The sequence below is a fragment of the Engraulis encrasicolus genome, chromosome 3 (assembly GCF_034702125.1).
Source record: "Engraulis encrasicolus isolate BLACKSEA-1 chromosome 3, IST_EnEncr_1.0, whole genome shotgun sequence".
NCBI classification, from domain to species: domain Eukaryota; kingdom Metazoa; phylum Chordata; class Actinopteri; order Clupeiformes; family Engraulidae; genus Engraulis; species Engraulis encrasicolus.
The window spans coordinates 22,407,068-22,428,197 of record NC_085859.1 but is presented as its reverse complement, the minus strand read 5'-3'; the positions used below and the strand labels follow the sequence as shown (position 1 = coordinate 22,428,197).

The following is a 21,130-nucleotide window of genomic DNA, read 5'->3' as shown; positions in this document are numbered from 1 at the left end:
TATTTTCTTAGACACTGTTTCGGCCACTTGTTTATATTGAGATGGTGTTTTGGAAATCTTTTAAAACTCCAGTTTTAAAATATCCCATTTAGGGGGCTAAAACCATCCTGTCACAATAGTGGATGGAAAAAAATATCTGTGTTTAAAAATATCTCCACATCTGTAAACAGCATCTTAGTGACTAGCCCAGAATTAACACACACACACACACACACACACACACACACACACACACACACACACACACACACACACACACACACACACACACACACACACACACACACACACACACACACACACACACACACACACACACACATGCGCGCGCACACACACATGCATTGCACACACATGATACAACACTCGACCCTAAGATATTACGCTTAAAATACATTGGACCGTTTCCTCTGCATAAATTGACCACACTGCAGGGCAAAGATGTGCTTTTGTTTTTAAAGACCAAAGCTGAAGTACCTCCTAAAACTGTCCAGAGTAAAATGTGGTGATTGCGCCTCTGTTTATTTGTCGTTAAGAAAATAGACCCGCTACGTTTACCAGACAGTTATTTTACACTACGTACTTCAAAGTACCAACATATAAACCATTAACCATGTGTAGAAGAACTGCTTCTCCCTAACACCACACAACTGATGTGCGCTTTAAAACCTCTGGTGAAATGCTTAAACTACACTGCCACATATCAGCTATGGTATAATCACATTCACAGTACCCCTCTCTCTACCCTCTCTTGCTCACTCACGGATGGTGTTCACAGTACATCTCTCTCTCTCTCTCTCTCTCTCTCTCTCTCTCTCTCTCTCTCTCTCTCCATGTTGGCTGCTCCATTCAGCCCTGTTGCAGTGCCCTTCCCCGTCTGTATTATAGTTGTATAGCTGGTGGGGCCCTATGGTGTGTGGTGGGACCATGGGTCAGCATGAGCCAGACCAAAAGGCATCATAGCAGCGGCAGTGTAAAGGTCACCCCCACTGTTTTAGCAGCACGCAGGATGGTGGCAGAGAGAGAGAGAGAGAGAGAGAGAGAGAGAGAGAGAGAGAGAGAGAGAGAGAGAGAGAGAGAGAGAGTGAGTGAGAGAGAGAGAGAGAGAGAGGGGGGGGCTGGCAGAGAGAAATATATTTACACAGGGAATGAGGCAGAGATGGAAGAGGGGAGAGGAGAGCATCTGAGTGTACTGTATAGGAGAGAGAGAGAGAAGCTGTGTGTGTGTGTGTGTGTGTGTGTGTGTGTGTGTGTGTGTGTGTGTGTGTGTGTGTGTGTGTGTGTGTGTGTGTGTGTGTGTGTGTGTGTGTGTGTGTGTGTGTGTGTGTGTGTGTGTTTTTAGACTAAATCTAAACTGTTCAACTGCACGGTTCCTGAATATAAATCTGAGCACTTAACTTTATTTTTAATTTCTTGTTATTCTTCACAAAAATGAGAAGTGAATATAAGGTAGGGAACAACGGTGCTTTTATGCTTTGCGAACTAAGCAATGTTTTTTTTCTCATTATAAATGATGAGAGAAATGATAAGTGTTATTATTGTAGCATACTGTAGGCCTACCTCCACATTTCAGCACTGGACACATTGGCATACTGTTGTCCAGTCATTCAGCCATATACGAGTCTGTGCACCAATCCATCCGGCCAGATTTGTCACAGAGCTTTGTTTGCACTGTAAACAGGTTGACATATGTTAACCTAGTCACTTCCAACACTCAAGGTAGCAGGGCCGTAACAAGACATTTTCAATGCTGTTCTGCATACTGTACATTTAGAATGCTTCAAACTCTTCAGTCAAACTCTTAAGTTTGTTTTCATTAATCACTGCCTTGAGGATAAATGGGGGTGGCGTATACAGACTGAATTCATCATTGTTTTCATCATACATAAATGTTACATTTCTGAAAAAAAAAATACAGAGAACATGACATCTGTGTCCTCAATGGTAGTTGCCATGCAAGGTAGCTACAAGAACTAATTAACTTCTGGAGGCCAACGCTTTGAAAATGTCTGACATTCAAGATAGCCACAGAGGCATCCAAATCACCATTCTTTTTCAACTTACAAGACGCGCTCAGTGAGCTCATTTTGTCATCACTTTAGGAGGACAGCTGACATAGGATACGATGTAGGCTAAACCACCTTGACCACTGCTTTGATCTGAATGTTACAAGTGTTCATAAAACCCTTTACAGACCCCCCACCCACCATTAAAAACAAGCCCATATGTGCCACAGCTTTGTGTGACCTTCATACAATCTTCCTATGTGAAAATACGATACCCAAAAGGATGAATTTGCAGGGATGTGGCGTAATGATTGTCTGTCTTGTTTCCGTGGTAACAAGATGCACACAAACAGTCTTCCAGCATGGTGAGAGAGAGAGAGAGAGAGAGAGAGAGAGAGAGAGAGAGAGAGAGAGAGAGAGAGAGAGAGAGAGAGAGAGAGAGAGAGAGAGAGAGAGAGAGAGAGAGAGACACACAGACAGACAGACAGAGACAGACAAACAGACAGAGAGAGACAGACAGAGAGAAAGAGAAGATTGAGAAAGAAAGATTGTCTAATCCAAGGCAAGGGTAGCCTGATAAACCAGACTAAATGTGAGATTGGATGTTGTTGATTCAACATTAATGTAGGCTAACCTAGGATATGTCTGCTCCTAGTGTACCATATTCATGAATTTTACAGATATGGCATTATCATTATTATCATACATTTCACTTGTCAACTTTTAAGGGCTCGGTAGGTCAATGCTGTTATCAAGAGAGCAGCCAAATTATGTTAGGAGAACTAACAAGACTGTGTGGTTTGATGTAGGTAGGAGCTTCTGGTGGCTGTGTTTATGGACGCAAATGATTACCTCACTTTACAAGCCCAGCCACTTCACGAGGTAATTAAAAATGTGTATGACTTCTGCTGAAAGCTTGGCCATCCTAATTGATCAGTACATTTTATGTGAACTTTGTTTGAGGGTGGAATTGCTCATCTGGAGTTGGAAACTAGGCATAGAAACGTCCAATTTGTACGTTTGACAGGACACAACTTGGTGTGTCTGTGTGTGTGTGTGTGTGTGTGTGTGTGTGTGTGTGTGTGTGTGTGTGTGTGTGTGTGTGAGAGAGAGAGAGAGAGAGAGAAAGAGAGAGAGAGAGAGAGAGAGAGAGAGAGAGAGAGAGAGAGAGATGTTGAGCAGTAACGACAGCAGTAAACAGTATGTGAAAGCACCTTTTCAAGAAGTTTGGGGAGAGAAAAGGAATAATTGATCTTGCACCATCTGCTGGCTTTTTGATGCAACTGCAATGTAAAGCATTTACAGTTGCATGGTGTTACTTTAATTTAAAGGGGTCATAACACCTTTTCTCAACATGTAAAGCTAGGGTAGACATATGCAGAAAACTTTTCATTTTCCGATTTCTTTGCTTAAAATCACTGCTGCATGAGTTAAGTCTGTCCAGTTATCATGACCAGCTTCTTTATTAACCTTTGAGAATGTACCATTTGGGTATCCTGGTACCATAGATCATATACAGTATGTCATAGGCCTACATACATGCAATCTGTTTTTGACTATAGTGACCTCCGCGTTGACCTGGACAATGTGGTTTACAGTGTCAAATCAGAATTGATCACTGGTCGCCGTCAGTACACTGAGGTCAACAGTCAGTGCAAAACTTGATTAGTAGATGGCTCAGTCACTGCACGTTTTCCTTCAGTCATCAAATCATGTAAAGGTCTTTGTGTAGGCTAGTAGGCCTAGAACTATGCACCAGCATCCCACCAGCACACTTTTACGTAGGCCATGACTTTGTACCTTCCAGTCCAGCAGAGGGCTGTATGCCTCGACACTAACCAGTGAACCTAGCCTGGGATAAACCGAAAAAGACTTTCACATGCGAGTTTGAAGAGGAAGTCCAGCTGCAACAAAATAACCAAATGTATATTATTAAATGTTACGGGTCATGCTTTTTATTTTTGACAATGTAGCCGTTTAGTCGTGCACCAGCATGTGTTGACCAAGCAGGCGTCTGTAAACCGCTACACGGACTAGGCCTACACGTCGTGTCAAAAGTAAAAGGTGAGTTCCCAAATGTGAACACGTTTTATGAAATTACAGGCAGCATGTTTGTTTTGATAATAGCCTAACTGTTCTGACAAAGAGACAAATAGTACAAACATTACGTTATTTATTCATTTTATGTTTCAGAAACGATGTCTAGTGATTCTAGTAGCGAAGAGGACACGGAGAAATTAAAAGAGGCAACGTGGAGTTTTGGTCCAGCAGAAACAAACGGCTGTCAAACAGGTAATTGCAGCTATTGTGATAGTAGGCACATTTCATAAGGGGAAGGGGTAAACAAGTCTACCATCACTGGAGTTGTTTTGCATTTATAACGCATTGTTTACATTTATAATGCACTAGTCACCCTAACGTTGTTCTGAACTTCTTGACGTTTGGTCTTACCTTCAATATTTCCCTCCATCAGAACAAGCTAAGAATGGGACAAAGAGTCGACGGTAAGTACATTATTAGGCCTACTCTACCAAAAATGTTAATATTACCTGCTGGGCTTCGTTGCAGTCCATCTTCAAATGCAATGTTGTGCAGCTATAACGTAGGCCTATCAGTGTTGAAATGAAAAAGTTGACTTTTTTTCTCAAGTGCCGTTGTCTCGGAACATGAACATGATGGAAATGAGTTACAAACAACTCCAGAGTTCCGTGCGCACGTGGCAAAGAAGCTAGGAGCTGTTCTTGATGGGTAAGTAAGTTCACGTGGTCGTTGTAAACACTGTTCACAATGCATGTCACCAGAGAAATTGATGAGTGCGTTTTAATATGCGACCTTGCCTCCTCCCCTTGCCTCCTCCACTTGCTTCTCGTCATGATGACATCACTGACAACAGCATTATATTTCAATATCTTGCAAAAGCTGAATTGTGAAGTATTTTTCTCATTTGCAATTGGGATGGTGAATGAAAAACAGTCCCTCAAAAGTTGTTGTGGCGAGGCTGACAGCTGGGAAACTTTATCGTTTTCTCCACGGAGGAGGGGCCAGGAGGCGGGACGAGGAGACAAGCACAAGTGGAGGAGGCAAGGTCACATATTGGGATGCACCCCTTGTCACTGACTGACAGTGCAGTTAATCACCTGCTGATTACTTTTCTCCAGGTGTATTTCAGAAGTGTCCAAGCCAACAGTGGGTTGCAGCAACTCACCATCTTGGAAGGAAAAGGAGGAGGATGAGGATGAAGGTAAGTGTGTCCAGTCAGTGACTTTGATCTAGGGCTGTTAAAATATTTAATAAGTCGTACAACAAGTTTTTACAAGCATGATAACTTTTATGGCCACAACAGTAAGTTATATATGCATGGTTCTTTGTTTTCCACGTCACTCTCTCTTTGTCTACCCAAGAGACTGAATACCGATAGGTACATTTCGCTCAGCGAAATTTCGCTGTACTTTTGTTTTTCAGTCCATCTGTCTGCCTTATCCATCTTTCTGCCTTATCTAGCCATCTATTTATCTATCACCCCCTGCCGTACATTTTTATCCCATTGTCATTATAGTGTTTGAAAATGACCATGGGTACGACAATAGTATTGTTAATCGCAATAATTTCTTGGGCAATTTATCGTCCAGCAAAATTTGTCATCGTGACAGCCCTTGTTATGGACGGATTTTATTTTGTGTGATTGACATGCTGGGGTGGTGATGTGCGTATATAGGGTCACATGGTGATTGTTTTGTATATCACCTGGCACTGGGGATATATCAGAGTTGTAGTAGTACGGAGTAGGTGTTTGGGTAGAGCATACTTTTTGCTGAGCACACTTCGTACACTTTGTGACTTTATGCTTAGAACCGTTCTATGACCACGCTACTTTGTGCACTTTAAGCTTAGTTTGCACTGCACTTTTGCCCACCTGGCTTCGCTGCTTTGAATGTCTGGATTTTAAAGGGACGCTGTGTGAGATTTTTAGTAGTTTATTTCCAGAATTCATGCTGCCCATTCACTAATTACATTACATTACATTACATTGCATTTACTAATGTTACCTTTTTCATGAATACTTACCACCTCCATCAAATTCTAAGTATTCATTATGACTGGCAAAATTGCACTTTTCATACATGAAAAGGGGGATCTTCTCCATGGTCCGCCATTTTCAATTTCCAAAATTAGCCATTTTTAGCTGAAAAAAATGACCATACTAGAAAATATTTGTTTATTACTTAGTAAACTTTCATGTAAAGGTCAAATTTGGCAATAGGCAGCCCAGTTTCAATGAGCAGCATAGTTGCAGTACCCTTTTTGACCATTTCCTGCACAGTGTCCCTTTCATGATGGAACACATGTGAACCTTTTACAATGAAGAAAGATAAGTGAACAAAGCAAGAGCAAGCAAACGAAATGCGGATCATCTTGAAGCCCATTTGTACAATGGCGCGTCGGGCAAAACTTCTCCCCAATTCAGCTGCTTGGCGACTAAAATATTTGTTTGATCAGTCGCCAACAGCCTTATTTGCGTCAGAGACTTTCTAGGACGTTGCTTACTTATCCCCAGTTGCACTGCATCAATAATAAGGCATAGACAGTCACTTAACAAAGCACAAGTTATGGATACATCAATCATCTTCAAACACGGGTGCTGCAAGACATGTTATTTACTGCACGACCCACAGCGCATCTCCTTATCGTTAGGCCAATCATACAATTGCCACCCTGAGGCTCCTAAATAACCTATAAGCCTGCCAAAACGCTTGTGATTTTTTGTTCTACCCTACCACAAAGACTTGGTGAGTGATGACATTTACCTTGTGCGATAAATGTGGATATCCCTCTCTAATATCCCTCTCTAATATCCCTCTCTAATATCCCTCTCTAATATCCCTCTCTAATATCCCTCTCTTTTCCTCCAATTTCTAGGTTTTCTTCTCTTCTCAACATCTGTACCAGGGAGCTCTGAACCTCCGCCAGCTCCCTCACTGAAGCGGAGACCTGCCCCAAGCTCCAGGTAACCCCATGGATGAACCCCTCACAAGTATTTATTTACTATTTGCCACCACTGTATACATAACTTGATGATGAATAATTCACTTTGTATTATAATTGTCCACTTACACCGTATGTGAGGTTTTAGTTTGGTAAGCCAAAACGTAAGAATTTTTTTGTTCATGTCTCTCTCTCTCTCTCTCTCTCTCTCTCTGGTAGTGACAGTGACAGCGAGAAGGAGATGAGGTTCAAACAGGCTGCAGTGACCATATCTGACATTGTGCGCCCGTACTACGCTGAAAAGACAGTTCAAAACACAGACTCTGCTGTGGATGCACAGGAGAGCAAAGGTGATGCCTCTGATGGCTTAGTCACAAAGAAAAAGAAGAAGAAGAAGAAAAAGAAAAACAAAGTTCCTCAGGTGGACGATGATACTGAAAAGGAATGCCAAGAATCTCCTGGTGATGCAAATACACAGGAACACGACGCGCAGGAGAACACTCAACCTGCAAAGCTGAAGAAGAAAAAGAAAAACAAAGTTCCTAAGGTGGATGAGGGTAATGAAAATGAATGCGGTGATGCAAATACTGGTACACAGAAACACGACGCACATGAGAACACTCAACCTGCAAAGCTGAAGAAGAAAAAGAAAAAGAAGGCTGACTTGATACCAGTTAATGGAGAATAAGAGACTGATGACTGACCAGTGTGAAAACCTTCTTGTTGTTTGTTTTTCCAATGAATTTGTTTCTCTCCTCACTGATTCAAAAATGCAAGCCATGGTGATTCCATGAGACACCAGGTTCAACACAGTAAAGTTCTGAAGTAAAATGCGTTCCTTTTCCAGCTGTATGTTCTTGTCCTTTCCAGAGAAACAGTGGTTTGATGCTGCATAAAGGTCTTGTTGACAATAGAGACATACTGTAATTTCAGTGTTCATGACATATTGTCATCTTGTACAGGTTGCAGAAATAAAATGTTTTATGTGGTTTTGAGTAAAATGTTCTTGCCTTCTTTTTCATTTGAGCACTCTATGATGAAGTTGTAGAGTATAAGTGATAAGTGTTAACTTCCAACAGTGTGTGTGTACTGGTTATGTACCATATACTTAACACAAGAAGGAGTTGTTGGCCCTTGTGCAACTGCAATGTACACCTTTATTTTCTGTCATTACTAGTTAGCTAGTGTACTACTACAAATACAGTTTTTATTACAAAGAATGAGTCAGCATGCATGGCAGTTATAATGTTTTTATTTGGAATTCAGTGTAAACAATTATTTTGCTGACGAAAAATATATAAAACATAGTGACTGTAAAGAAAACCCAGGCATGATAGTCGTTACTTTGAATTGTGGATTAAGAATTCACAAAGTATTTTACCGGCAAACGTAGCACCTAAGTTCTGCACATCTGAGAGTTTGTTCAGATAACTCTTGACCTCCTCCTGAGTGATAAAACCAATTCATAAACCTTCGAGCGTCTTTCGGCACAATTTGCCATTAAAAATCAACCATTACTGTAAATGCAAAAAAAAGCTCTCAGCAGCCAGTTGTCAGTTACTTTTATAAAATACTCAAATGAATCGGGGCACTGCTATACATTGATTGATTGAATCACCATTGAGTGGCTGTATAAAAGTGTTGTTGACAAGAGTTATGTAAAGAAGAGAAGTAGAAGTACTGTTACAGATGCAATTACGACACTACTAGTATGATATTACAATGTGTTGAAACCATGTATTAGGCCTACCACTACCACATACTGTACATACCACTAGCAGTGGTGTAGTCTACGTAGAACGCGGGTATACGGAGTATACCCACTTCTAAATTTCAGGGATTTCAGTATACCCACTTAAAATTGATTGATCCATTGTTTTGAATGGCACAAATATATACAGTATACCCACTTAAAAAAAAAATCTCAAATATACAGTATACCCACATCAAAAAAGTAGACTACACCACTGACCACTAGTGTTGTAATTACATATATAAGAGTACTTCAACTTTATACAACTCTGCGTGTTCATTACTGTATTTTATGCAGTGCAGTTTACAGCACGAGCATGTGAATGCGTCCTTAAAAAAAAAAAGTCCATTGCTCATAGAGTCCATATACTGTAGGCAGCATTGCAAACACCATAGCTAAGCCAGCTAGACGGCAGTGCCAGTCTTCTGAACATTAAAGGGGTATGCCACTATTTTGGGGTTTAATACAGTTCAAATTGTTGGTCAAGGTTTATAAAGGTGGTAAAGTGTCTTATTTTTCATGTAAGCCGTTGTCTTGCTTTCAGACAAGTTAAAAGAGGGAATATGTCGGTAAGCTAGTGAAAGTCAATGGATCCGTGTTTCATGCTACAATGCTACACGGATCCATTGACTTTCACTAGCTTAGCGACATATTTCCTCTTTTAACTTGTCTTAAAGCAAGACAACGCTTAACAAGAAAAATAAGACACTTTACTACCTTTATAAACCCCAGCCAACGATTTTAACTGTATTAGGCCCCAAAATAGTGGCATACCCCTTTACAGCTCTCCGTAGTAGAGGTGGGTCACGTCTCCCTTCTCCCTCCCTCTCCCATGTCTGAAAGGTAAGGCAGCATCCAGCTGGTGTGTTGTTTGTTCCAGGTTTCTCTGCCCCCAAAAGGGGCTAGGTGAACTGTTCGCCTGCAGTGGCTACTGTGCAGTAGATACCATCTGCGTGGGGATGTAGGGGTCGATGTCTGCTTGGGGTGAGGGGAGAAGGTGGGTCGGGTGGTGGGACTCGCTGGACTGAGATGACTGGTAGAGATCCAAGCCACCGGAGGAAACTAGGATCAGATAGTGAGAGAGAGTCAAAAGTGAGTGACATTTGGCCAGTTGTGGGACTATTGGCTTTGGAGTTGGTTTATGGATCAGATGGATTGCATGTTCAAATCTCATGCCATCACTGACTGAAGTGCCCTTGAGCAAGGCCCAACAAACCTAACATTGCTCCAGGTACTATAACCTATATCCTGGCCTTAATAACAGTAAGTCACTTTAGATCAGTGGTTCTCAACCTTTTTTGAATAAATGCCCCCTGGACCTCATCATAAGCCTCCCAATGCCCCCTTGACCCCACCATAAGGTCGCCAATGCCCCCCTTAATATCAAAAAATAAAATGGACTAATGCCCCCCGATGGCATCTAAGACCCACCACCTCTCAACTATATCCGTCTCAACGCCCCCCCTAGGGCTCTTCAATACCCCTGCCCCCATTGAGAAAGTCTACATTAGATAATAAAAAGTGTTAGCTAAGTGTAATGAAACAAGTCAAAAGGAGGTCACCATTACCTGGTACAGGTGAGTTTGACTGCAGGTGCAAAGAGTCCTCTGTCATCGCCCCTTCTTGTTCATCAGGGTCTGAAGTCAGTATCTGGCGAAACCAAAAGGAAAGTGGAAGGTCTTGTGTTAAAAGTTTTCATCTATGTTGATATCGTAGCCCCTTACCAGACACTGGTCCCACCACTGCATTGTATTAATCACTGAAAAAAACATAACTACCATAGTACTACACCACTATGACAGTGCACAGGGCCTTTACTAATACATTATGACTTGGTCATTGTCATTCTGGTAGCAGCTAATTTATAACAGGGGTAGTGTCCTTAGTGCAGCACTATGGCTCTCTGTAATGTCATAGCAATGTTGTTATGATGTAGTTAAGCATTTTCAGCTGGTGAATAGGGTCGCCGGCGAGCGACCCCAGCTGCAGTAAGAGGCTACAGAGTTAATACATGTGGAAATGCATACACTGTACATGTCTAATTCCAAATATGCAGAGGCCTTACCTGTCTTACTGCTGTGAGGCTGGTAAGAGTACCCATACTACTGCTCTCGGCAATGAGCATGGCTTGGGGCAGTATGTTGGAGGTTGGATAGGTGGGGAGATCTGATTTACTGTACACTGTAAGGGAAAAGACAGCGGTAATTATGATATCCTGTTGTAGAATACAAAGCAATTGGATATGTGTATGTGAACATGCTGATTTATTGACTGCAGATCCTGTCTATACAATTACTTGACATACCACTTTTACTGTCTATGTACTGCAGGGATGGGCAACTGGCGGCCCGGGGGCCACATGCGGCCCGCCTCCTCACTCAATGCAGCCCTTGGATAAAACAGCAGGCCTAATTAAGAAAATAATGACCATATTTTTTAAAACAACTACTGAATCAATCTGTTGTAATTATACTGTTGGCCAATGGAGTATTGAGTATAGAGTATTCTATTCCTTCCAAACAATATGGGCAGTCAGTGAGCAACCAACTGCACCTATAACTTTGCAAATTGGAGTTGGTCATGTGGCCCTCCGATTGTGGCGATTAAAAAGCGTGGCCCTCCTCATCATAAAAGTTGCCCATCCCTGACGTACTGTATACCTAAAGTATGTCTATGTCTATGAGATAGTAAGAAACGTTATTTAAATTCTTTGTATGACCAGTGCATGTAAAGAAATTGACAATAAAGCTGACTTGACTTGATTTGACATACATACAGTATCCTTTATGTCTCCTGTCTGTATGCATCAAAATATTACTTTTTACATTCTGTTGTCAAGTTACTTCTACTAGGAAACAAAGATACCCTCTCTTCAAAGCGTTCCTAGTAATCACGAGTCAGGTATTTAATTATAACCCTGTTTGAACTGTTTGTGGATATTTACATGTGAGTGTGGATATACTGGAGGTACAGTATGGGCCACTACTACTACTACTGCTGCTGCTACTGCTACTGCTGCTACCACTACTACTACTTGTAGCTGAAAGTTTGCCGGTTTGTCTCCGGACCCACCAGGTTTGTGGAGGGAGTAATTAATCAGTTCTCTCCCCCATCCTGCTCCATGGCTGAGCATGGTGCCGTCCTGCTGCACTGCTCCCCTCCCTTGGAGTGCCATTTGGGGCTGCCCCCTTGCACGGGTGAGGCATACATGCACTTTCATTGTGTGCAGTGAGCACCGTGTAATGTGGAGTGCTGTCTCACAATGACAATGGGAATTTCCCAGGTGAGCTTTCACTTCACTTTACTACTACTACTACTACTACTATGCCTCTTTTCCAGAACCGATTTTCTGGTAGGCCTACAGCTTGACACAACGCGGCTGCCACTTATTGCTTTTCAATTGGGCACGACACAGCTCAATCGAAGACCAAAAAGTGGCGGCTGAGTCGCGCTGTGTCGAGCTGTAGGCCTACCAGAAAACCGGCAGTGAAAAGAGGCACTAGTCTACTACTACTACTACTGCTATTACTATTACTTAAGTCTTAATTCACTGCATCCTTACTGTGACAGGGCAACTGAGCCATGGTTGCCATGAAGGAACTGGGCGCTAGATGTCCCTGGAGGTGCTGTGTGATTGGTTGCTGAGGCGAAGAGTGCAGCTGCTGCTGAAAGGAGATTGGCTGGAGAGTGGTAAACCCGCCCCCTACATTGTTGATGACAGGTACTGTCTGTGGTTGAGCGGAGGACAGACCTAGGTGAGCACAACACACGAGAAAACCCCATTAGACAAAATATGGTGAATAAGAATTACAGTGGTCTACAAGATGCTTCTGCATGCTAACGTAGATTGTGATCGATTTTCTACAGAGTAGTGGAGCTGTAACTAGCTAAGATCATTCTGTTCAAGTCACTTTGAAGTTTGGCTTACACATAATTTATTTCACTGTTCCTCTGAAATTAGCTACAGTTAGTATGTACAGCAAGCATGTTACAGCCGTATACTGTATAGAGTTCAGGATAGGGTTTATTATGCACAGTATACAGTATTGGTATGTGATATTGCTATGTTGATACAATACATGTGCAGTGCATGCACTAAAAAAGAAACCGTAACCCCTTGATGTGCACCGTTCCGCCAGTGGAATGCTGCCTGTTAACAGCATAAAACAAAGTGTTATCTGAATTTGACAGAAACAATGAGTGAGTGAGTGTGCATGCATGTGTGCCTGCGTTTACGCAGGTGTGCATGCAGTGCATGTGCTTTGAAAGCCCACTAGATACTTGCGTGTATGTGTGGGTGTACCGATCAATAGGGATGAGTCCCCCAGACTCATGACGCTGGGCAGGGAGGCCATGATGAGGCCCTGGTGGTGGTGGTGGTGGTGGGCAGAGGAGCTGGAGACCCCGTGCAGAGACGTCAGGGTGCTGACCGGAGGCAGAGAGCCTCCCCCTGACACCTGGGAGACAGAAAGACAGACAAACACAGGGCCTTCGGATGTTTCATATTTCTCTTTTAAAGGCTTTTTTAAATTTTGAATTTGTTCTTAGGATAGGACAGTGAAGGAGTGGCAGAAAGTGAGTGGGGACTGGGGAGAGAGAGACGGGGAAGGGTCGACAAAGGACCAGCAAAGTAATCAACCAGTGCTCTCCCCCATCCTCCTCCATGACTGAGGTACCCTGAGCATGGTACCGTCCCACCGCACTGCTCCCCATGGGGCGCCACTGAGGGCTGCCCCCTTGCACGGGTGAGGCATAAATGCAATTTCGTTGTGTGCAGTGTGCATTGTTCACTTGTGTGCTGTGGAGTGCTGTGTCACAATGACAATGGGAGTTGGAGTTTCCCAATGGGCTTTCACTTCACTTCGCTTTCACTCAGGCCGGAATCGAACCCGGGTCAGCCGCGTCAGCAGGCAAGTGCCCTACCGTAAGTGCCAAGGTAGGGCCAGATGTTTTGTTCTTCTACACCAGTATAGGCACTTTGGCACTATTTCAAAAGTGCCAAAATACCCCCAGTTATGCCAGAATAGGTTTTCCATTAGATTGTATTGGATGGGGGAGCCCTTTCAGATGTCCGTGTCCTTTGGCGACCCATAAGGTGGGTCCCGACCCATAGGTTGGGAACCACTGCTCTACACGGTGTACCACAGCGTGCTCCAGCCCCTTACCTGCTTGTGGTGGTTTGTGTCCAGAAGGCTGTGGCTGGGCTCCAGCTGGTCAGTGGCGGTCAGCCGTGCTGCTGCCGAGCTGAGCTCCCCACCGCCTGACGCCTCCCTCACAGACACCATACTGTCACAGCTCACCGGCTGCACATACTTCAGCCCTGCAGGGGACACAGAAAAACCCTGTAGTAGGTTATTATGAATGTGATTTTGTGAAAGGAAAACACAGGGTTTTTTTGTAAAATTGGGCCTTAATTCTACCGAGCCCTTAAAATGACATGTGAGAGTATAAAAAAATTCCTGAGTGTTTCTTGTGCGCACCAGAAACTTTCTCGTGCCCACCAGAAACTTTTGCGTGGGCACCAGAAACTTTCGTGTGCGCACCTGAACCTGTAGTTTCTGGTGCGCACGAGAAAGTTTCTGGTGACCACAAGAATTTTTTTTATTTTTTAAATCTCACTTGTCATTTTAAGGGTTCCGTATCTGATGTAAACATTACAATACAACTCACTTGTGGTACTTCCATGTCAAACTGGTTTAGGTAACACCGGACCCAAACAGTTCAAACAAGTTTAAACTGGTTCTAACTGTCCAACTGGTTTAGACTGGTTTAAACTTATTTAAACTGGTTCAAATTGGTTTGGTTCAAACTGGATCTTACTGTTTCAAACCAGTTCAAACCAGTTGAACATGGAATAACCAGTTCAGTTATTCCATGGCAAAATATTGTTTCGACCATGACCAAACTTCTGTCAATCGGAACTTGAATCAGCCATTGTCCTGCCCCTTGACAAGGGTTATGCACAATATTTTCCTTCCTAACAGAGTGGGTACCTTGCACAGGGCTGGCAGGTAGCGGAGCACTGATGTATGTTGATTGGCTACCGGAAGGTGTGTCCAAAGCCAGCTTGTGGCGGAAGGCCTCCTCTTTGCGGCGGTTGGCAAACCAGTTGTAAACGCGCACTTCCGTCACCAGGTTAGAACCCAGACCAGCCAGCTGTGACGGTGACACCCCCCTCTGCAAACATTCTGCTCTGTTGCACAAATGTATACAAAGCTCTGTTCAGTTTGATTGTGTGAGTGTAAAACTTGTAAAACAAGTAAAACATTAATTCTTTAATTTTCCAATTAATTCTTCATCAAGACACATTGTTGCAGTCAATGAATTTGCAGACAAGGTAAATGAAAGATTAAATGAATATATTGAATATTGTATGGCTGCGCTGATACACAAGATAGGCCTATATTTAAAAAAAAATATGGAACAAGACCTGATTTTCATCAAAGCGATATGGAACANTTGTAGCCTCTTACTGCGGCAGGGGTCGCCGGCGACAATATTCACTTGCTGAACATGCTTAACTACACCATAACAACATTACTGTGACATTACAGAGAGCCATAGTGCTGCGCTAAGGGGTTAATAAGTCGTCCTACCGGTTGCATTCCTCCACCAGGCTCTCCCTTTCCTCCTTGCTGGGGTTCTTCTGTCGTTCGTAGGCCTGGAAGAGGATCTGTTGGGAGGCCGGTCCCCATTTGAACCTGTTGATGCGTCTCTTCCTCCCCTCCTGAACTACCTCCTCCCCGGAGCCCATGCCTCGACTTGCATTAGTGAACTCTGTAGGCACAGTTGGTCATTGAACACACTTGACTTACTGTAAAGCAAAATAGACAATTGTCAGTCACTCGGTCAGTTGCCAGTGACTGCCAGAATTATAACCTCGGGTTAGTGTATGAAGCTACGTCCAATCTGAACCATTTGAGGCCTCCAAAATAACCAGCTCACATACTACAGTATACCCATCAATAAGTCTTAGCACACAAGATCTCGCACAAATATGAAGTTGACCATGTTGAAACTTAGCCAACTTGGAAGCATTGGCCTTCAAAATATAATACATTCTTGTGTGTCTATTCTTAAGTGTTTAAGTGCACAGTATTTGGTGTAAACCCATCCTCCTGTTCCAAAGATATTACACAAATACAATTCTGCCTTTTTGGAAGTCCACCATGTTGAACTTCATCCATCTTGAAAGTGTTGCCCTTCAGACAAAATATCTGTTGCAGCGGCGGACATGGAGACAAAACCATAATATCCCCGCCCTTTTTAGAGGCCAGTATTCAAAGCAGAGAATGAACATTTTTGGAGGTGTTTGGAAAGTAATTCGACTTCCTGAAGCCAGTCAGAAAACATCTGGCTATGTGCAAGAATTGGGTCTCCTGCACCATCTTGGGGGTTTGTGCCTCGAAACAAACACATTATTACCTTTGACAAAGAGTTAATGTGACTGTTCGAGTTTATTGTGGGTTTGTCTGTACGTCTGTTCATTTATTTGTTTGTTTCTTGGCAGTGCTTGTGTTGCTGTCCACCAGAGGGCAGAGGTGCACTCTCTGAGCACTTTTCTAGTTACTGTAATGAAATGGAATGATGGAGAGACAGAAAAGAGGAATAGGAGAAGATGGGAGCTGGAGGAAACACTCACGCTGGTTGATGTCATACTGCTTCCGGATGTACCAGCTGTAGAGGGCGGCGCGTTTCTGGTTCTTCATGGGCGTGCCCTTGTTGAGGTGCTGGGAGAGGTGGGACTGGTTCAGCCCCGTGGACTCTACCACCTCCCTCTGGGGAAGGTTGTGCTGCTGCATGTAGCTCTTCACCATCTTTGCCACTCGCCATGGGTCCTCTCTAACACACACATGGATGCATAAATGACAGGCACACACAGACATGTACACGCATACACGCATGGACAGACGTGCACAGTCAGACGCACGCACGCATGCACACGCATGCACACGTACGCACACACGCACGCACGTACGCATGCATGCACGCAGTTTAGGGTTTATTTTTGCAATTGAAATGTATTTTTACTTCCCACAGGGCACAAGTGCTCATTAATTGATCGTACAGTATACTGTAAATCAGGTGTCTCCATCGTTGTGCCCGCGGGCTCCAGGTAGCCCTCCAGGAGCTTCTGAGGTGCCCACCAAGGAAGTTAATAAACAGTGACGACTACCAGATTTTAGTCACAGTTAATGCCTTTCTTGATTTAAATATGAGATTATTTATTCTTTATAACCTATAAGTAAATTATCATTCAATAATAGTGTGATTTGAGAATGATGCCAAGACATCAGTAGAGGATTTTGAACAAAAGTAGCCCTTGGATAGCTCTCAGAAGCCCTCAGTAGCCCTTGGGTAGCCCTTGGTAGCCCTCAGACCCAGAAAGGTTGGGGACCCCTGCAGTAAATGAATACAGAGTGTAGTGTCAACATGGCCCAAATGCAATTCTTGGTCCGTCTGAGACATTCTCTCCACTGACTGTTTTGACATAACAGAAGAAGAGAAATTGAACCAAGTGAAAAATTGCAACTGATTCTAATTATGCATCTAAATTCAAATGAAGCTATATCAAAAAAAATGCCAGATTGTCTGTGCATTTAAAGAAGAAATGCATTGGCCCTGCCGTGACCTAACAGTAGGGCACTGGGTCGCTGCACCGGTGACCCGGCCCGGGTTAGATTCGGGCCCAGGTCATTTGCCAGTCCTTCCCTGTCTCTCTCTGCCCACTCATCTCCTGTCTCTCCTCCACTGCCCTGTCAAAAATAAAGGCAAAAAGCTCTAAAATAATAATAATAAAAATAAGCGATGCGGTTACATAATGCCGTTCTGCGGTCACTTGACATGGGAGAAAGCAAACTGAGAGACAGTGAAACCGTACGAAGGGAATGCATGAGGGCAGAGGCGCATCTTGTCACCAGGCTAGGCAGGCAGCCGCTTGGGGCCCCCAAGCCACAACATGGTGGAAAACAGCTAAACTTTAAACTGCAAAAGCACCTATTTGTTTCTAATGTTGATTCTTTTGGGTTTTTGCTTCGGGCCCCCACTGACACTAGAATCGCCTCTGCATGAGGGAAAGGTGTGGGGGGTGCGCCGTGCCACAGTGGTGAATGTTGACAAAGAGAGATAAGGGGAATGGAGTACGGGGCAAAGTCCAACTCAGCTGCTTACATAGAATTGCTCCCTTGAACACTTCACAAACAAATGTTTAAAACGGCTGGTTGCATTCTCAGGGCACACAGTCTGAATTTTGTCTGTAAAACTGATGAAGGGAAACACTAAAAACAAAAACTAACAAAAAAGAATACAGAGCCCTTAGTACACATATTTCCAACTGCATCCAATCTTGACTAATCCATCTCCGGCCATTTTTTTAAAGGATAAAAGCTAAATGCATAGCAGTGCTTAAACAACACAAAACACCAAAATACTGCTGGTGTGTCTCAAGATGAACTCGCTGAATGAGCTGCTCTGGCAACAGTGCTATCTTGCATCTCGTTATATCACCTGTAGTGTACACAGCGACACACATGCGGCTCTGGGCTGTGTGTGTGTGTGTGTGTGTGTGTCACTCTGTTAATTTTAACCAGTGCAGGTAGCTGATTTATTAGATAGAAAAAAGCACTGAGAAGAATAATGAATAGGGTGGGTAATTAGTAACTAGAAAAAGGAGGAACCTCTCTCTCCTTCATATGAACCCCAACGAACGCCACAGAAAAGACAGAATGCAGAGACAAAGCAGCAAAGCCTCAGGAAGGTGACCAGGATGAGTGAAATATATTACGAGGAGAAGGGGACGAAGAGATTGAGAGGATTATCACCAGCCAAATAGGTAAAAGATATTCTGGTACGTTCTTGAGGTAATGGAACCATAGATTCTTTTTTACTGTCATTTTGTATCATTTTGAAAGGACTGGATGGATTACTTTTAAAAGATAAAACAATGACATGTTATTTTTTTAAGACTATGAAGTGCCATGAATGTTGAAAACACATTGCAGACAATAAAACCAGCTTTCTGCTCGAAATGCAAGATCACATCCCTGTTTATGTAATAGGTCTCTGCTGTATGTGTTCTGAGTAAGCTTATACTGTATGTGTGTACACAGTGCTGTGTCTGTGCGCATCCAAAAGCGTTTAGTGTTGTATTATTTTGTGGGAGAATATGGGGGGACTTACTGCAGCAGCTGGTCCACCTCGGAGCGTTGTCGGGCGGCCTCCTCGGGTGGCATGCGCTCCAGCTCCCGGTAAATCGGAGGCATGAACTCCTCGCCTTCCTCCGAGCTGTCGCCATCTCCTCCTCCTGCTCCTCTGTCCCCCTTGTCACCACCGCCACCACCGCCATTGCCACAGCTGCCATCGCCGTTACCACCGTGGCCACCACCTGTTGCTGCTCCGAGGTCAGCTGGTGTTCCTCCTCCAGCAGCAGAGCGTTCCTCCTCCAGCTCCCCCAGGGCTTGGATCAGAACCTCTCGAGACAGCCCCGAGCTGACCAGGGACCAGATCAGCTGCTCCTGGAGGGCAGAGAGACGTCCCGACGAGCCGGAGGTGCCAAGGCCACTACTTCCTTCTCTCCTGTCCTCTGTTCCCTCCATTCTCTTTTCTGCTTATTACGCGTCTGGTTGATTGTTGTTCCTTCAATGGCCCCTTCAGAGTAGTAGTAGTAGTAGTAGTCTTCTTCATGAAGGGGGGACAAAAAGTCAAAAGGATGGTGCTACTGGGACTCCCGGTGTCTGGATGTATTCGGGAAGAATCAAAATCAAAGAGACGTAAACACACACATACTGTACAAACACTAAAAAAACACACACATTCACACACTGCCGTGGTCACATGCATTTGACCCAGTATGCTTTTCATGGACAATTACTGCCTTGGTGCTGCCTTTTCCAGACTGCTTTGGCAGTTCAAAGGTCACATGCTGGACACACACACACACACACACACACACACACACACACACACACACACACACACACACACACACACACACACACACACACACACACACACACACACACACACACACACACACACATTCAGACCACAATCAAAGCAGCAACTCACCTGTGTCTGTATACAGTTATACAGTAGTTTTGTTTAGTTCTGTAAGCCTACTTCTGTCACCCGTGGCTATATAGTTTCATTTCATTTTCTGTTTGGCTTTCTCACCTGGCGTTCCTACTACGCTACTGCTCCTGTCTGCACACCTGCTGTTGGCTTGTCAGGGACATTTTTTTTAAAACCTTGTTTTCCTTTTATCCTTTCTTGACACACACACACGCACACGCACACGCACACACACACACACACACACACACACACACACACACACACACACACACACACACACACACACACACACACACACACACACACACACACACACACACACTCACACACACAAACACACTCACACAAACACACGCATAAGCACACACGCACACACACACAGTCTCCCGTCGGTCCTACCGTGTGAACTTTGTCCCCTTCTCGCTCCATTCCGCAGCCTGGACAAAGTTCAGTGGAACACAAACTTTTCAAAAGGAAAGAGAGACGTTGTCTTGTTTTTCTGTGAAGAAGAGCAAGAGCTGGAACTTCACTGTAACTTAATCTTTTGCCTTTTATTTGGTGTAAACTTCAGTCACTGACGTTTTGATGTCACCACAGCTTTTTCAGATTTCTTTTGCTCTATGTTTCTGGTTATCTCCTTCAATCACTTTCAGTCTACTTAAAATATTGATAAACTTAGAGGTCTTGTGTTCTCAATAAAGGACCACAGAACAGCTTTAAACTGAGCCAAATTACAAAAGGAAGCTTCTTGTTAACAGAACCAAAAGGACAGACCACATTACTCCAATGTTAAGGTCCCTGCACTGGTTTCCTGTCTTGTGTTGAAACATTAAATGGGATGGGAGTAGGATCTAGCAATCTTCCATAGATTTTCAGTGGAATAGCACCAACTGGGCCTCTATGCTCACAGGAGGAATATGTGTTGGTAATATTGACAATCAAAACAAGGTGTGGTTGAACAGCCTTTGCAATGCTGCAATATCTCCCTTTGTCTTTGCGTATGGAATGTGCAATATAAGAAAACGTAGGCCTATCTTAACTCACCTATAACACCATTCAAAAATAAAAGATCTTCATTACAAATTAGTCATGTTGTTATTTACTGGTGGGTACTCACAGCCGCATGCATATGAGTATAAATGTAAGCGCATGTTGACATTCTTGACAAAAGGGCCACTCAAAAATAATAAAATAATTTATTTTTTATAATTTTATGATTTCATAAAACTGCTCCTATACTTCCATGATTTGCCTATTCATGAGTATTGTGTAGGGCAGTGGTTCCCAACCTATGGGTCGATACCCCCCTTATGGG

At 43.5% G+C, this 21,130-nt stretch overlaps 2 protein-coding genes across 3 annotated transcripts; one reads left to right on the top strand and one right to left on the bottom strand.

Annotated features, from left to right (window-relative positions):
• Positions 1-3,816: 3,816 nt before the first annotated feature.
• On the top strand, positions 3,817-7,990 carry c3h12orf43 (chromosome 3 C12orf43 homolog). Its single transcript, XM_063195014.1, has 7 exons — positions 3,817-4,070; positions 4,200-4,298; positions 4,480-4,510; positions 4,656-4,754; positions 5,165-5,247; positions 6,924-7,011; positions 7,209-7,990. The coding sequence occupies exons 2-7, from the start codon at positions 4,205-4,207 to the stop codon at positions 7,675-7,677; spliced, it is 864 nt and encodes a 287-aa protein (XP_063051084.1). The 5' UTR covers positions 3,817-4,070; positions 4,200-4,204; the 3' UTR covers positions 7,678-7,990.
• A 1,536-nt stretch (positions 7,991-9,526) lies between these two features.
• hnf1a (HNF1 homeobox a) lies at positions 9,527-20,878 on the bottom strand. Of its 2 annotated transcripts, XM_063195011.1 has the most exons (11): positions 19,915-20,878; positions 18,922-19,475; positions 16,385-16,584; positions 15,339-15,519; positions 14,736-14,935; positions 13,908-14,062; positions 13,028-13,199; positions 12,305-12,493; positions 10,808-10,923; positions 10,311-10,392; positions 9,527-9,804 (listed from the first exon to the last, which is right to left on the bottom strand). In XM_063195011.1, the coding sequence occupies exons 2-11, from the start codon at positions 19,335-19,337 to the stop codon at positions 9,671-9,673; spliced, it is 1,845 nt and encodes a 614-aa protein (XP_063051081.1). In that variant the 5' UTR covers positions 19,338-19,475; positions 19,915-20,878; the 3' UTR covers positions 9,527-9,670. The 2 variants fall into 2 exon arrangements, with proteins under 2 accessions (XP_063051081.1, XP_063051083.1); XM_063195013.1 differs by having other exon boundaries at positions 13,046-13,199; positions 18,922-20,878.
• Between the last annotated feature and the right edge of the window lie 252 nt (positions 20,879-21,130).

Bases quoted from the DNA above. Each gene is read 5' to 3' on its own strand.
- c3h12orf43 (XM_063195014.1), top strand. From the start codon at position 4,205: ATGTCTAGTGATTCTAGTAGCGAAGAGGACACGGAGAAATTAAAAGAG. The intron at 4,511-4,655 runs GTAAGTACATTA...TTTTTTCTCAAG, and splicing joins AATGGGACAAAGAGTCGACG to TGCCGTTGTCTCGGAACATG. The intron at 4,755-5,164 runs GTAAGTAAGTTC...ACTTTTCTCCAG, and splicing joins CTAGGAGCTGTTCTTGATGG to GTGTATTTCAGAAGTGTCCA.
- hnf1a (XM_063195011.1), bottom strand. From the start codon at position 19,337: ATGGAGGGAACAGAGGACAGGAGAGAAGGAAGTAGTGGCCTTGGCACC. The intron at 14,936-15,338 runs GTAGGACGACTT...TTTGTGCAACAG, and splicing joins CTGGTGGAGGAATGCAACCG to AGCAGAATGTTTGCAGAGGG. The intron at 12,494-13,027 runs GCAAGTATCTAG...GTGCTCACCTAG, and splicing joins CGGTACACCCACACATACAC to GTCTGTCCTCCGCTCAACCA.